At 40.6% G+C, this 13,145-nt stretch overlaps 1 protein-coding gene across 1 annotated transcript in view; it reads right to left on the bottom strand.

Annotated features, from left to right (window-relative positions):
* Positions 1-4,430, bottom strand: part of LOC119853535 (maestro heat-like repeat-containing protein family member 1) — a 74,135-nt gene extending 69,705 nt beyond the window's left edge. The window contains exons 1-2 of the mRNA XM_038396707.2: positions 4,235-4,430; positions 129-366 (exon numbers count right to left, since the gene is read on the bottom strand). Of these exons, the coding sequence (XP_038252635.2) occupies positions 129-159 (31 nt within the window). The 5' untranslated portion in view covers positions 160-366; positions 4,235-4,430. The remainder of the gene's footprint in view (positions 1-128; positions 367-4,234) is intronic.
* Between the last annotated feature and the right edge of the window lie 8,715 nt (positions 4,431-13,145).

Below are 13,145 nucleotides of genomic sequence, written 5' to 3'. Positions count from 1 at the left end.
TTCAACCCAGTAGCGAGATTTCTGTTTTCCTGTAGTTAAAGATTATTTACAAGAAACCATTTAAAAAGTATTTATCAACTGTTCTCACTGGCATATGCGGGGGAAGGGGGGGCGGGAAGGTTACTTACTTGTAATTGGAGTTCTTCGAGATGACTGCATGTTCACATATGCGGGTAGTGGGCTGAGCAATGCAGCCTCATGGTAGAACTTTCTCCAAGCACTGCCTATTAGAGCATGTGTGTGCCCCCTCCTGCTGCTCCTCTCACTGTCTTGGAACGTTCTGAAGGGGAGGCTACATAAGGGGTGCTGCACTCTATACTGCCTCAGTTGCTTCCACCACTGACCCAAAGGAACCAAAATAGGACTCTGAGAAAAGGGGAAAGAAGAGCAGGAAGTGAGCATAGGCAGAGGCCTCTCAAAGAACTTTGGTTACAAGTAAACAAACCTCATTTCTTCTTCAAATGGCTCTGCATATTCCCACTTATGTGTAATTTGGCAAGCACTGGTTAAAAACTCAGGAGGTGGAACAGTGTCCTAATTAATGATTGCAGCACTGCTCCACCAAACCTAATATTTTCTCTTGAAGCCAAATCCAAAGCAGAATGTTTAGTAAACATATGGACTGACTTCCAAGTAGTTGCCTTACATATTGCCCCAGTAGGAATAAACAAATGATGCTGCTACTGCCCTAGTGGAATGAGATCTCACAACAGTGGGCACAGGTATTGCTGCTAACTTGTAACATTCAATTACACACTGCTTAATGCATCTGGAAATAGTCTGAGCAGATACATGACAATTCATCACTCTCAGCATAAGAAATAACTTAGAAGAGTTCCTAAAATGCTTAGTTCTATTTAAATAAGAAACTAAAGCTCTTCTAGCATCTTAGCATGTAAAGCACTTTCCCCTTTATTAGCATGAGTCTTTGGGGGGAAAAACCACTGGTAAATTAATTGATGGGAAACTGCGACACTATTTTTGGTAAAAACCTGGGATCATGTTTATGAACCACATTGTCTTTGTGAAAAAAGAGTAAATGGAAGATTGGCTATCAAGACATGTAATTTGCTCATTCTTCTGGCTCTTGTTAGAGGAACAGTAAACATAGTAAGTATGAAAATATGAAAAACACTCATGAGGTATCTGATAGCATTTGTCTGGTATCTTAGATAGGCTGACAAAATACACAGTCTTAGCAGGTTGCAAACAGCGTCCAATATGGGTAAAGATGTCCTATTCCTTGAAGGAGGACCTACAGCGTTGAATATATGATGTGACACCTCTTCCACAGGAACAAGGTAAGTCCAAAGTGGATGCCATACAACCCACTAATTTGTGGAATTGCAAAGGATGCTCAGAAAGATGATGCAGCAGCAATGTCCATGATGCCCATCAGGTGACAAATCAGGATCAAAGTCAGTATCCACCTGACCCTGCTCAAAAACAGGCATGACTGCCTCTTCTTCTTCTTCTGACAAAATGTCAGGAACCACCATTTGAGCTGCAGACTGATCTGGCAGATTGGATCCACGTAATCCTCAGCTACCAGATCCTTATCAGTCAGAACATCATTTTTACAGCCATAAAGTAGATGATTCAAAAATTCTGGGGGTAGATTAGACCATGGAGACCAGGACTGTCAGTCTCTCCAATCATTGGGATCCAGGAACATATCCATAGGAGGAACGCTCCAAAAGACCGAGGAAACCCAGACTTGGGTGGCAAAAATTTGGATGGTTCAAATCTTTTAAACTCTTCCTCTATCCTCTTCTGAGGATCCAATCTCAGATCCCATTACGGCTATTGTCAGAGAAAGCAACAGTGGGTGTAGAGACATAAAAGGTGAGACGGATCAGCCTGGTGAACTTCTAGGAATAGACGGAGGAGGCGGCAAAGATGGATCTGGAGACAGAGTCACAATAATTTTCTAATCTACCCCTCTTTTTAGATGAAGCAAATTTAGATCTATATAAGCCTCTCTCTTACTCTTCCCCAACAGTCTCTCACTCAGAACCGATGAATGCTCAGAAGCTTAACGGTGAACATCAGTCACCTCAGTAATAGCCCTTTTCAGATCCAGAAGTGACACTGAAGTGGGAATGAACAACAGTACCGATATTAAGGGTTTAGGCATCAGCAGCTCTGGAGAGAGTTTCAGCTCCGTAACCGTGTGCTGTGAAGCCAAATGTAGAAATGGTTTAGATTTCAGTGTCAGAATTGCGGAGGACATGAGAGAATTGGACAGATCCAGTAAGTCTGACCTATGGGATCTGGCACAGTTAACAGTGGCAGTCTTCTCTCTCATCTTTTTCTTCAGAACCGAGGGCTTAAACGTGGGGTCTTTAGCCACCAGCTGACCAGACAATGCCTTTGACACCTTAACAGTTTTAACAGGAACAGGAGCGGGAATCAATGACAACCCAGACTAGTGGGATCCTTTAGGAACTTTAATCTAACCAGATAAGGCAGTTGGAGATGAAACAGGCCTCTTGGTCTTTGGATCCAACAATCTCCCAGAAACCATTGGCTTAGGAGCACATACAGAGTATTCTGCCTCTCCTTATCCACTCTGGGTGTGTAAGTCTAACCTCTAGAACATCAAAAGAAGGAGAGTGACTTTCTCTGAGGCATTTAGAGTACCTAATGTGGTCATCCAATTCCAGGAAGCTAGCTGGGCAAGAAGAGCATCTCTTAAATCCTGACTTCTTCTTCAGTTATGTCATTATAGGGAACCAAACCTAAAACTAAACACTAAAAGCTAACAACAACAATTATCTAAAGACATTAAAATATAGTAGAAAAACCCAGACCTGATGCACCGGAGAGGTTCACTTCCATCTGGCATAACTAGTTGGAGGGAACTGAGGTGGTAAAAGGCACAGAATACCCTGATATAGCCTCATCCTCAGAATGTTTGAAGACATTGAGGGGAGCGATAAGAGGAGGAAGATGTGTGCTGTGACAGGCACTGCTCAGAGAAGGTTCTCTTGTTAAAATGCACTGGTTGGTTCATTATTCATATGTGGGAATATGCAGAGCCACTCCAAGAATCACATTTATTCTTTCTTTTAGGTTAGTGTGTGTAAATGTTGACTTTTTATCAACTCTTTATTTAAAAGCTCCAATACATCCAGTTATCTATGTCATCTAGACATTCCTCCAGACACACAAGCAGAAGAACAAAGGAATAGAATGGAAATTGCCATCCAGGATCAGATCCATGCTCCATGTAATTTCCCACTGTGGTCAGTACCAGATGTTTCTTAGAAAGGTGCAAAAAACCTCCTAACTGCCAGCAAAGACTGGCTTAAGCCTTGAAGCATGAAGCTTAATATCTTCTCCAAAATGTATATTCGCATTAACTATAACAACTCTGGCTATTCTTATTATCCATATAAATGTTCAGTTCCTTTTTTAATTTTGCTCAGTTTTCGGCTTCAGTGACATTCTGTGACAATAAGTTCTACTGTCTAATTGTGTGCTATGTGAGAAAAAAATATTTCCTTTTATCAGTTTTGAGTTTACCACCTTGTATTGAATATCCATTTGGGTCTTGTGTTATGAGACAGGGAGAACAGAAGTGATTCAATTTGCAGGCTTCCTGGGGCAAGATAGAGCTGCAGCATTACATCAGATATTGTAATCCTTTGTTTCAAAATTATGTCATCCAGAGGTGCCTGATATATATTGAGCAGCAGGCTACAATAGTTCCTGGCAAGAACTACTCTGCATGAGCCATTTTGCATCCAAGACCCATTCTGCATCCAAGACCCATTCTGCATGAGCAGAAATGTTTTAATTATTTATTTATTTCAATAAACACAATTTATTGTGTGGATTTAACCATTTTCCTCCAGCGTTTGCTACCCAAACATTATTCTGTTGCATTAAGGCATAAGAATCAGCAAGTGAAAATGACTTATCTAGCTTCATTTCCCAAGGTGAGTGAAATGCAAAGGAGTAAATAAATAGTATAAATGATTAAAAGTAGAGATGAGCATGAAAAAGCCCTGGATCCAAAGATGTTCAGGTTTTGGAATATAGTTAGGAGCCAGATTCAGAGTTTGAGGCTGGGCCATCTTATCGTAGCCAAACAGGAACCTTGAATCTGAACATTGCTGAACTCCCGGGAAACTCATATTGAGAAGGTAACTGGGAAAGGGCTGGTTTTATGAGCTCATTCAACCTGCCTTCTAACGCAGACCATATGTTACATAGAACTCAGACTCACTCTCTTCCTGGTGTTATAAATTACTAATAAATCTAAAACTAATAAAACATACAAAGTTCTGTTCAAACTTCTCCCCAGATTTGGTTGCTTCTAGCTCAGTGAAACTGTACTTTCGTTAATTCATTCTGTTTATTGGTTAAGATGCACTTGTACATCACCATGTTTTGTACTTCTAGAACCTAAAAGACACAAAGTGAGTTTGTAATTTAGGAGAAGTGAATGTAACTAGCTCTTAAAATGCTTACCGTTATTCTGTCTCAAAATGTCTATCTTCCCCTCCCTCTTGCAGACTGCACTAAAATCAAGCTCCACATACAGTACAGATACTTCTGAGGTAAACTGAAGGATGATCATTTCTTACTTGAAGGAGAAAACAGTTTGAAGCAGGTCCTCAGTTGGTGTAAATCAGTTTAGCTCCTTTGATCCTAAAGGAGCGACACCATTTACACCAACTGAGGCTCTGGCCCTAAATATTCATTAGATCTTTAGGTTTTTCAAAGCAGAGATCACTGGAACAAATATAGGAATATCCAGCGTCTACCCATGCAACCAACTGAATGCCAGTGACTTATCCATTGTCAGGACAGGTCATAATGGACTACCATACTGTTGCTAGGAGATCAGCTACAAGACTTATTTAACTGATTCTTCTGGTAGTCACCTAACTCTCCTCTCACTCCATTGAAGTCAGTGGGGTTACTGATGTAAAACCAATGTAAAAGGAGCATGAAACCCAATGGCACTGAGTATACAAGGTTTGGGAGTTGGGCAGGGTCAGGGAGGGGCTATCAAATCAATCAATCAATCAATCTGGTACAGTTTGAAAGCCTCAATAACTATATATTAATTATTTGTATTGTGCTAGCACCTAGGAGCCCATCATGGGCCATGACCCTATTGTGCTTTGCACTGTAGAAGCACAATCATATGGGCCAAACCTTTCCAAGTTTCCTCTTTACATAAAAAATGTTTGTCTGTTTAAAATAGGAATAGTTTGTTATTGATCATGCCGTTTCCCAGAAGCTGACAGGGAGATAGGGGGTGAAGAAGATGCATTTACAAAAATAAATGCTGCCTCCCTTACCCAGGTGGAATACCATCATACTCTGTTAGTATTCTCATTTTCCTCAGTAGAATTTAGTGGTGGAATAAGGTCCTCTCAATGCAGGTAGAGCGAGGCAGAATCTGACCCTAAATGTGTGAATACGAAAAAATATGAAGGAAGAGACCAAGTGTTCTGTTTGTTTGTCTCTTGACTATGTTTTGAAAAAAATACAGGAAGCGCTAATCAATTAAACCTATGGAAAATAGAGAAAAGAAAAAACCCAATCAACCCAATATTCATGCACCGAATGGTATCATATGAGTGGTGGGAATTGTATCATTTGAGTGGTTTATAACAGTGTAGCAATAGGCTCTCTCTACTAACTGACCTTTCCTATTTAGTATAGAGGTCCTGATGTGGACTTGATGCCCTGTTGAGCATGCTCTGAAAACAGAGATGGAACAGGATCCCTGCCCTGCTGAGATTACAATCTAAAAGTTCAATCCTACAGATACTTACATTGTGTGGGTAAAATTTATTCACATATAGTTACATATGCTTAAGAATTTGCTGCATTGAGTACCCCAATTACATGTTTTAAAAGAAATATATTTCTCTTGATGTGGGCACATGCTTTTATTTTATTTGTTTGGGGGAGGAGCAGTTATTTATAAGTAGTTTTACCCTTTTAACATGCTGTCATGAAATGATGTTTGTTTTTTTTAAAAGTCTCAATCTGATCTGAATTAGTCCACGTTCAGAAAAAAATGACAGGCTAAGGAGAGCGTAAACCAAACCTAACTTCACTTACTTCTGACGTTCTAAGTTCATAATTCTGTGATACCTGGCCAATTATAACGTCACTAACATTTGAGTGAGCAAAAGAGAATTATCTGCTTTCCATCAGCCCTTACAGACAAAACACAGAATTATGTATTCCTTGTTTAATGTAAACAGTGTGCTTTCTGCTATATACAACACAAAAGAGACTCTATCCCAAAAAACTTGCAATCTAGAAGACAGACCTTGCTTCTTCAGTATGATCTACAGAGGCAAATTCCTATTCTTCATATGAAGTCCTATGGACAACACCAGTTTACACTAATTGGGGATCTGGCTTACCACCTTATCCACACCTGACTGAAAGGATTATAATCTCTCAGAGATATTTGACAATTATGGACCACTCAAAGCAATTAAAGGAAATTAATGGGTGTAGGAATCAATTTTAAAAAATGATGCTAAGGCTGCTAGGAGATGAAGTGACAGCTAATTTATAATCAGTGTCAACAATTAGCCTAATTAGTAGGCCTACAAAAGGGACTGTGACTGTTCTGCAAGATACTGATAGTCCTCAACTCCCACTGAAGTCCACGGGAAATGAAAGCACTCAGCACCTGGCAGCACAGCCTTAACACCTTGAAGTGTTGGGCCCCTTACTAGGGCCCTAAGCTAACAGAAGCCTATATCTAAGGTGATCCACTAATTAGGTGTGCGGCCACCCAGGCACGCACCTCAGAGGGAACTATCCATGGACCACCTGAATGGAGCTGGTGGACTACCAGTGGACCGCGGACCACAGTTTGAGAACCTCTGCACTAGACTATGGGCTTTGAACCATACATGTTATAAATTCATCGGGGATGATGTTTTGTCCTGAGAAAACTGGTTGCTAAAAGGATACTTATAATAAATAAGAACGTATGATAAAAATCTGATAAATTACTGGTTTATAAATCTATGTATTTAAACATGCACACAGGTGTCTATAATTTTTCATTCCATAATGTACTAGACTACTCTGTCATAAATGGATTTCATTTTTCCCTTGCCAGACATGGGCTCTTCTGTTTCAAATGTGGGTGAATAGTGCCATCATGTGGCCATGTATATGTATATGTATTTTAGAGAAGTATTTAATAGTTGGACAAAAACACAAAGTCAGCAGGTATCCATCCCTTAGTGGTGAGCTGTGTTCCCTCTAATTTTTCCCCACATATGTGCAGAATGAATTTTGTTACACATCACCTCCATATTGGTGCACATAAAATTCATGTGGTGTTGTAGGGCCAAGGGGTTCAGAATGTGGGAGAGGGCTCAGGGCTGGGGCAGAAGGTTGGGATGCAGGGGAGGGCTGTGGGGCTCAGGGCTGGGGAAGAGGGTTGGGGTGTGGGGGGGAGGGCTCCAGTGGGGGGTGAAAGCTCTGGGATGGGGATGAGGGGTTTGGGGTATAATGGGGAGTGAACACCCCCCCAGCTCTCTCCCTGAAGCAGCACCTGGGTTGGGAGGGAGAGGGGCACCTGTCTCCCAGCTGCAGCAGGTCCACGGCTGGAGCACCTGTCCCCGGCGTGGCAGGAGAGGGGTGGGGCATCTCTCCCCACTGCAGCCCTGAGCGCCTGTGTGGCACTTAATAGGCAGCTGCATGGCCGCACAGTTTAGAGGGAACTTAGGTGGTGAGCACAGGCATTGACTTTTGTTTTTGCCAGTGGGTGCTCTTGAAGAGATGCGTGTGTTGGGGTGGGGGGGTGGGCTCCGCCAGTTTTGGGGAAAAGGCTATTTTCATCATATTTATACATTTCTAGTTATTGAATATGTGCCTATCATTGGTGTCTCGTTATTAAAATAGTAATGAACTACATAATTACATTATCATGAATTACAGTATATTAAAATCATTGCACTCACCTACTCGGTGTCTTCACCTTTGTATCAGCTTAAAGATATTATGTCTCACTGTAGCTTCTGGATGAAACTGTCAGCAACACTGTGGCTCAGGGGTGCTCAGTACTGGGTTTAAAATGGCACCAATGGTGCCGGGCCCACACACAGAAGCGGACCCACGGCCTGGACCATAGCCTTGCCTGCTCTCACCCCACTCCCACTCAGCCTCTTCCCCCAAGGACTCACCTGCTACTTGCTCCTCTCCACTCCCTCTCCCTGCTCACTCTTTTCCGCCCTTCACACCCCTGTGTAGGTGGTGGGTGAGGCGTTGGGGGAAGATGCCAAATGGGGAGGGGCCTCAGGGCATGGCCACAGTCTGGGCCCATAAAAGATTAATCCAGCCCTGTGGGTGCTGAGCACACTGTTTTTTAAGAGGGTGCTTGAGCCCTGGAACACCCACAGAGTCGATGCATATGTTGGGGAAATTTTCCAAACAACACAATTTCAGTAGTAAAAACTGATAAAAGCTAAACAAGGAAGAGTTTCTCACATGTAAGTGAAGTTCTTCAAGCAGAACTTTAAAGTCTGTTGACTGCAAAATGCTTATGAAAAAGCAGCTAGTATTAGAGCATGATACAGAGCAATGGGGCTGATAGATATACTCAGAGGAAGAACTCTAACTTTTTGAGGAATTTAGTAAATGAAAATGTTGGCAACAGGTACTGAAAATGACATTTTGAGTTTAAATTAGCAGAAAATTCTTTGAAGTCTGGAGAACTCATTGATCCCCATTCTATAATACAGTGCAGCTCTGATGACAAACACTGTAAGGCAGCACAAATAAAGGTTGACCTTTAATTAGAAACAAATGGTCCAGAAGATGACAGCTTTCTCTTTAGAGATCTGTTCATTAAATAAATGAAGGTGGAGGTGTGAGGAACATGTCAATACATTTACCTCATTGGGTAAGGCCCAATCTATATATTAAAGAGCCCTTTACATCATGGTTTTAAACTAGGCAGGATCACTAAAACAGGACAAGACCCTTCCCTAGAGCCTTTAACCACACTTTCTTTTCATTCACAACTTACCAGGGCAGAGGATGTAACAGCGGGGATTTGGCTTGGATAACAAGACTGCATTCTACATCCAGTCCCTCTACATTACTGTAAACTGTAAACCAAGCTATCAGGACCTCAGGAGAGAAATAGGAACCATGCATTTGAATTCCTCAGTAAGTGACTGGTCTGGCTCATAGCAGCTCCCTATATGGCTTCATTTTGTAATTAAGAATCTAAGCTTCCATTTATAGATAATCAAGTTTAACTCTTATGGTTGAAAATGTAACCGTTATAATATAAACCATCTGTAAACTGATGCAGTAATGTCTCCGAGTCTGGAAGTAGTGTTTATTCTGTAGAGTAGTGTGAGCAAATATAAATATTAGTATTGATAACTATTCCACTACTGAATGAGCAAAGATACTCATATTATGAATATATTTTGGCAATAAATAGATGGATATAGGACTGTGGGCAGAGCTTAGGACAATGAACGTTACTTACCTGTAATCAAGATTTGACATGCGCCCACAGGTGCCATTGAACGATGCAGCCTTGTACTAGCAGTACCTCGTCAACTGCTCGCATGAAATTCGATAAGGACAAATGCAAAGTACTCCACTTTGGAGGGAACAATCAGTTGCACACATACACAATGGGAAATGACTGCCTAAGTAGTAGTACTGCAGAAAGGGATTTGGGGGACAGCATGGATCACAAGCTAAATATGAGTCAACAGTGTAACACTGCTGCAGAAAAAGCAATCATCATTCTGGGATGTATTAGCAGGAGTGTTGTAATAAGGACACAAGAAGTAATTCTTCTGCTCTACTCTACGCTGATTAGGCCTCCACTGGAGTAGTGTGTCCAGTTCTGGGTGCCACATTTCAGGAAAGATGTGGACAAACTGGAGAAAATCCCAAGAAGAGTAACAAAAATGATTAAAAGGTCTAGAAAACATGAACTATCAGGGAAGATTGAAATAATTGGGTTTGTCTAGTCTGGAGAAGACTGAGAGGGGACCTGATAACAGTTTACAAGTACATAAAAGGTTATTACAAGGAGAAGGGAGAAAAATTGTTCTGCCTAAGCTCTGAGGATAGGACAAGCAGCAATGGGCTTAAATTGCAGCAAGGGAGGTTTAGGTTGGACATTAGGAAAAACTTCCTGTCAGGGTGGTTAAGCACTGGAATAAATTGTCTAGGGAGGTTGTAATCTCCATCATTTGGAGACTTTTAAGAGCAGATTAGACAAATCTGTCAGGAATGATCTAGATAATACTTAGTCCTGCTGTGAGTGTAAGGGACTGGACTAGATGACCTCTTGAGGTTCCTTCCAGTCCTATGATTCTATGCCCTTTCTGCCCCCAGGCTATAAGTACATTTTGAGGGTGTGGCTATACATAGGAGGTCACTGGTGGTTACCGCCTCAGTTTCTTCCACTCCTAATACAGAGCAGTAGAAGATAGGACTCCGTAATAGAGGGGAAGGAGGACAGGGACTGCGAATATGCAGAGTCCATTTCCAATAACTTGGTTACAAGTAACCACCTTCTTTTCTTCTTCGAGTATCTTCTGCACATTCCCGCTCTTGAGACAATTTAGTCAATAGCCTGCATATTAACTAGGACTATGGGTAAGGAGTCCTAACTAAATAAGGACTGTGGCACCGATCTACCAAACTCTGCATTTGACCTGGCTGAAATATCTAACAAGGTATGTTTTGTGAATGTGTGTATAGAACTATACAGGGCTGCTCTACAAATCTCTACCATCGGAACACGGTTCAAACCTGCCACCAAGGCTGCCAGAACCCTAGTGGAATGTGCTTTCAGTTGGACAGGGGGAGATTGTGATACACCCTCATAAGTTTCCACTACACACCATCTGACCCACCTCGACAATGTTTGTGTGGAAACAGGGTTTCCTTTACAGTTACCAGCATATGACACAAACTATTAATGTGAAGATATAAAGTCTTTAGTCCTACCCAAATAGAATGATAAAACTCTCTTTGCATCCAAACTGTGTAGTTTTTATTCACCTTTCTCCAAATGAGGCCTGGGAAAAACACCGGCTAAGTAATAGACTGACATTGAACTCAAATGACTTTTGGTACAAATCTAGGATGTGGATGAAACACTACTTTGTCCTTATAAAAAGTCATAAATGGAGGATCAGCCATTAATGCATGAAGTTCACCAATCCTCCTGCCTGATGTTATCGCTATAACAAAGGCGGTCTTAATTGATAGATGAAATAAAGAACACAAAGAGAAGGGCTCAAATGGTGACAGAAGCACTAAATTTATGTCCCATGACACCACAGGATCTCTTACCAGAGGGTACAAATTTAGTAACCCTTTAAAAAATCTTTACAATCTCATGTGAGAAAACTGATTTGCTATCTTATATATTAATATGGAATAAACTGCTAGTGCTTCACCTTAAGTGAAGCAACAGATAAATCTTAAATGCTTCAAATATAAACTCTACTCTAGTACAAAATGAATAGGTGCCGACATAGAATCCATACCCTTATTAAATATCCATAGCAAAAATCTTTTCAATTTTCATGGATTACATTTTCTAGTTGATTCTCTTCTAACATTTAGTAGACTAGGTTGAATAACTACAGAGAAAGACATCTCCAACTTCATTAAAGACTTACTGCCCACACTATCAGATATGACCATGGGTCTGGATGGTACACTTTTCTTTGCTGTTGAGGCAGAAGGTCCATTGACACTAAGTATCTGTAATTCATCTGTAATTCCCAGATCCATGACATCCAGTCCATAGCTTGGACCTGGATGTCATGGATCTGGAAAACTTTCTTCAGTTCTATGTTGGACAGGTTACCTGGAAGGAGGCTGGTAAGGAAATGTCAGAGTTGACCAGTAAGGCCAAGGATTCTAAGGCATTTGCCATTCTTACCAATTTGGCCAGTCCAGTAACATGTCAGAGCAGAGATACTTGTGTTTGTAATAGTTTGCATCCACTGGAGATCTCTGAGATTGTGGTTCTGTACCCAATTTCCTCTTCACTGTTGCCAAATTAACCAGAACCAAAAACTGCTATTCCACAGACACTTGTATGTCCTCAGTATTAGCTGCCACTGATGCCTATATAAACACCCAGACTCACAGAATTCTTTAAAAAGAAAAGGAGTACTTGTGGCACCTTAGAGACTAACAAATTTATTAGAGCATAAGCTTTCGTGAGCTACAGCTCACTTCATCGGCTCACGAAAGCTTATGCTCTAATAAATTTGTTAGTCTCTAAGGTGCCACAAGTACTCCTTTTCTTTTTGCGAATACAGACTAACACGGCTGCTACTCTGAAACAGAATTCTTTGGAACTCAAAGAAGAAGATTTAGAGTAGGACTGTTGATTAATCACAGTTAACTCAAGAGATTAACTCCAAAAATTAATCACAATTAACTGCAGTTTTAATGCACTGTTAAACAACAGAATACCAATTAAAATTTATTAAACATTTTTGGATGTTTTTCTACATTTTCAACTATATTGATTTCAATTACAACAGAATACAAAGTGTGCACTGCTCACTTTATATTCTTACTTTTTATTACAAATATTTGCACTGTAAAAATGATAAAATAGTATTTTTCAATTCACCTAATACACATACTGTAGTGAAATCTTTTTATCGTGAAAATGCGACTTACACATTTAGATTTTTTGTTACATAACTGCACTCAAAACAAAACAATGCAAAACTTTAGAGCCTACAAGTCCACTCAGTCCTACTTCTTGTTAAGCCAATCACTAAGACAAAAAAGTTTGTTTACATTTACAGGAGATAATGCTGCCCACTTCTTATTTACAATGTCATCAGAAAGTGAGAACAGTGTTCACATGGGACTTTTGTAGGTGGCATTGCAAGGTATTTACATGCCAGATATGCTAAACATTTGTATGACTCTTCATACTTCGGCCACCTTTCCAGAGGACATGCTTACATGCTGATGACTCTAGTTAAAAAAATAATGCATTAATTAAATTCTCCTTGGGGGAGAACTGTACATCTCCTGCTCTGTTTTACTCGCATTCTGCCATATATTTCATGTTATAGTAGTCTCGGATGATGACTCAGTACATGCTGTTCATTTTAAGAACACTT

The sequence above is a fragment of the Dermochelys coriacea genome, chromosome 3 (assembly GCF_009764565.3).
Source record: "Dermochelys coriacea isolate rDerCor1 chromosome 3, rDerCor1.pri.v4, whole genome shotgun sequence".
Classification (NCBI taxonomy): domain Eukaryota; kingdom Metazoa; phylum Chordata; order Testudines; family Dermochelyidae; genus Dermochelys; species Dermochelys coriacea.
Note: the sequence above shows the minus strand (reverse complement) of the source record. Positions and strands in the feature narration are given on the sequence as shown.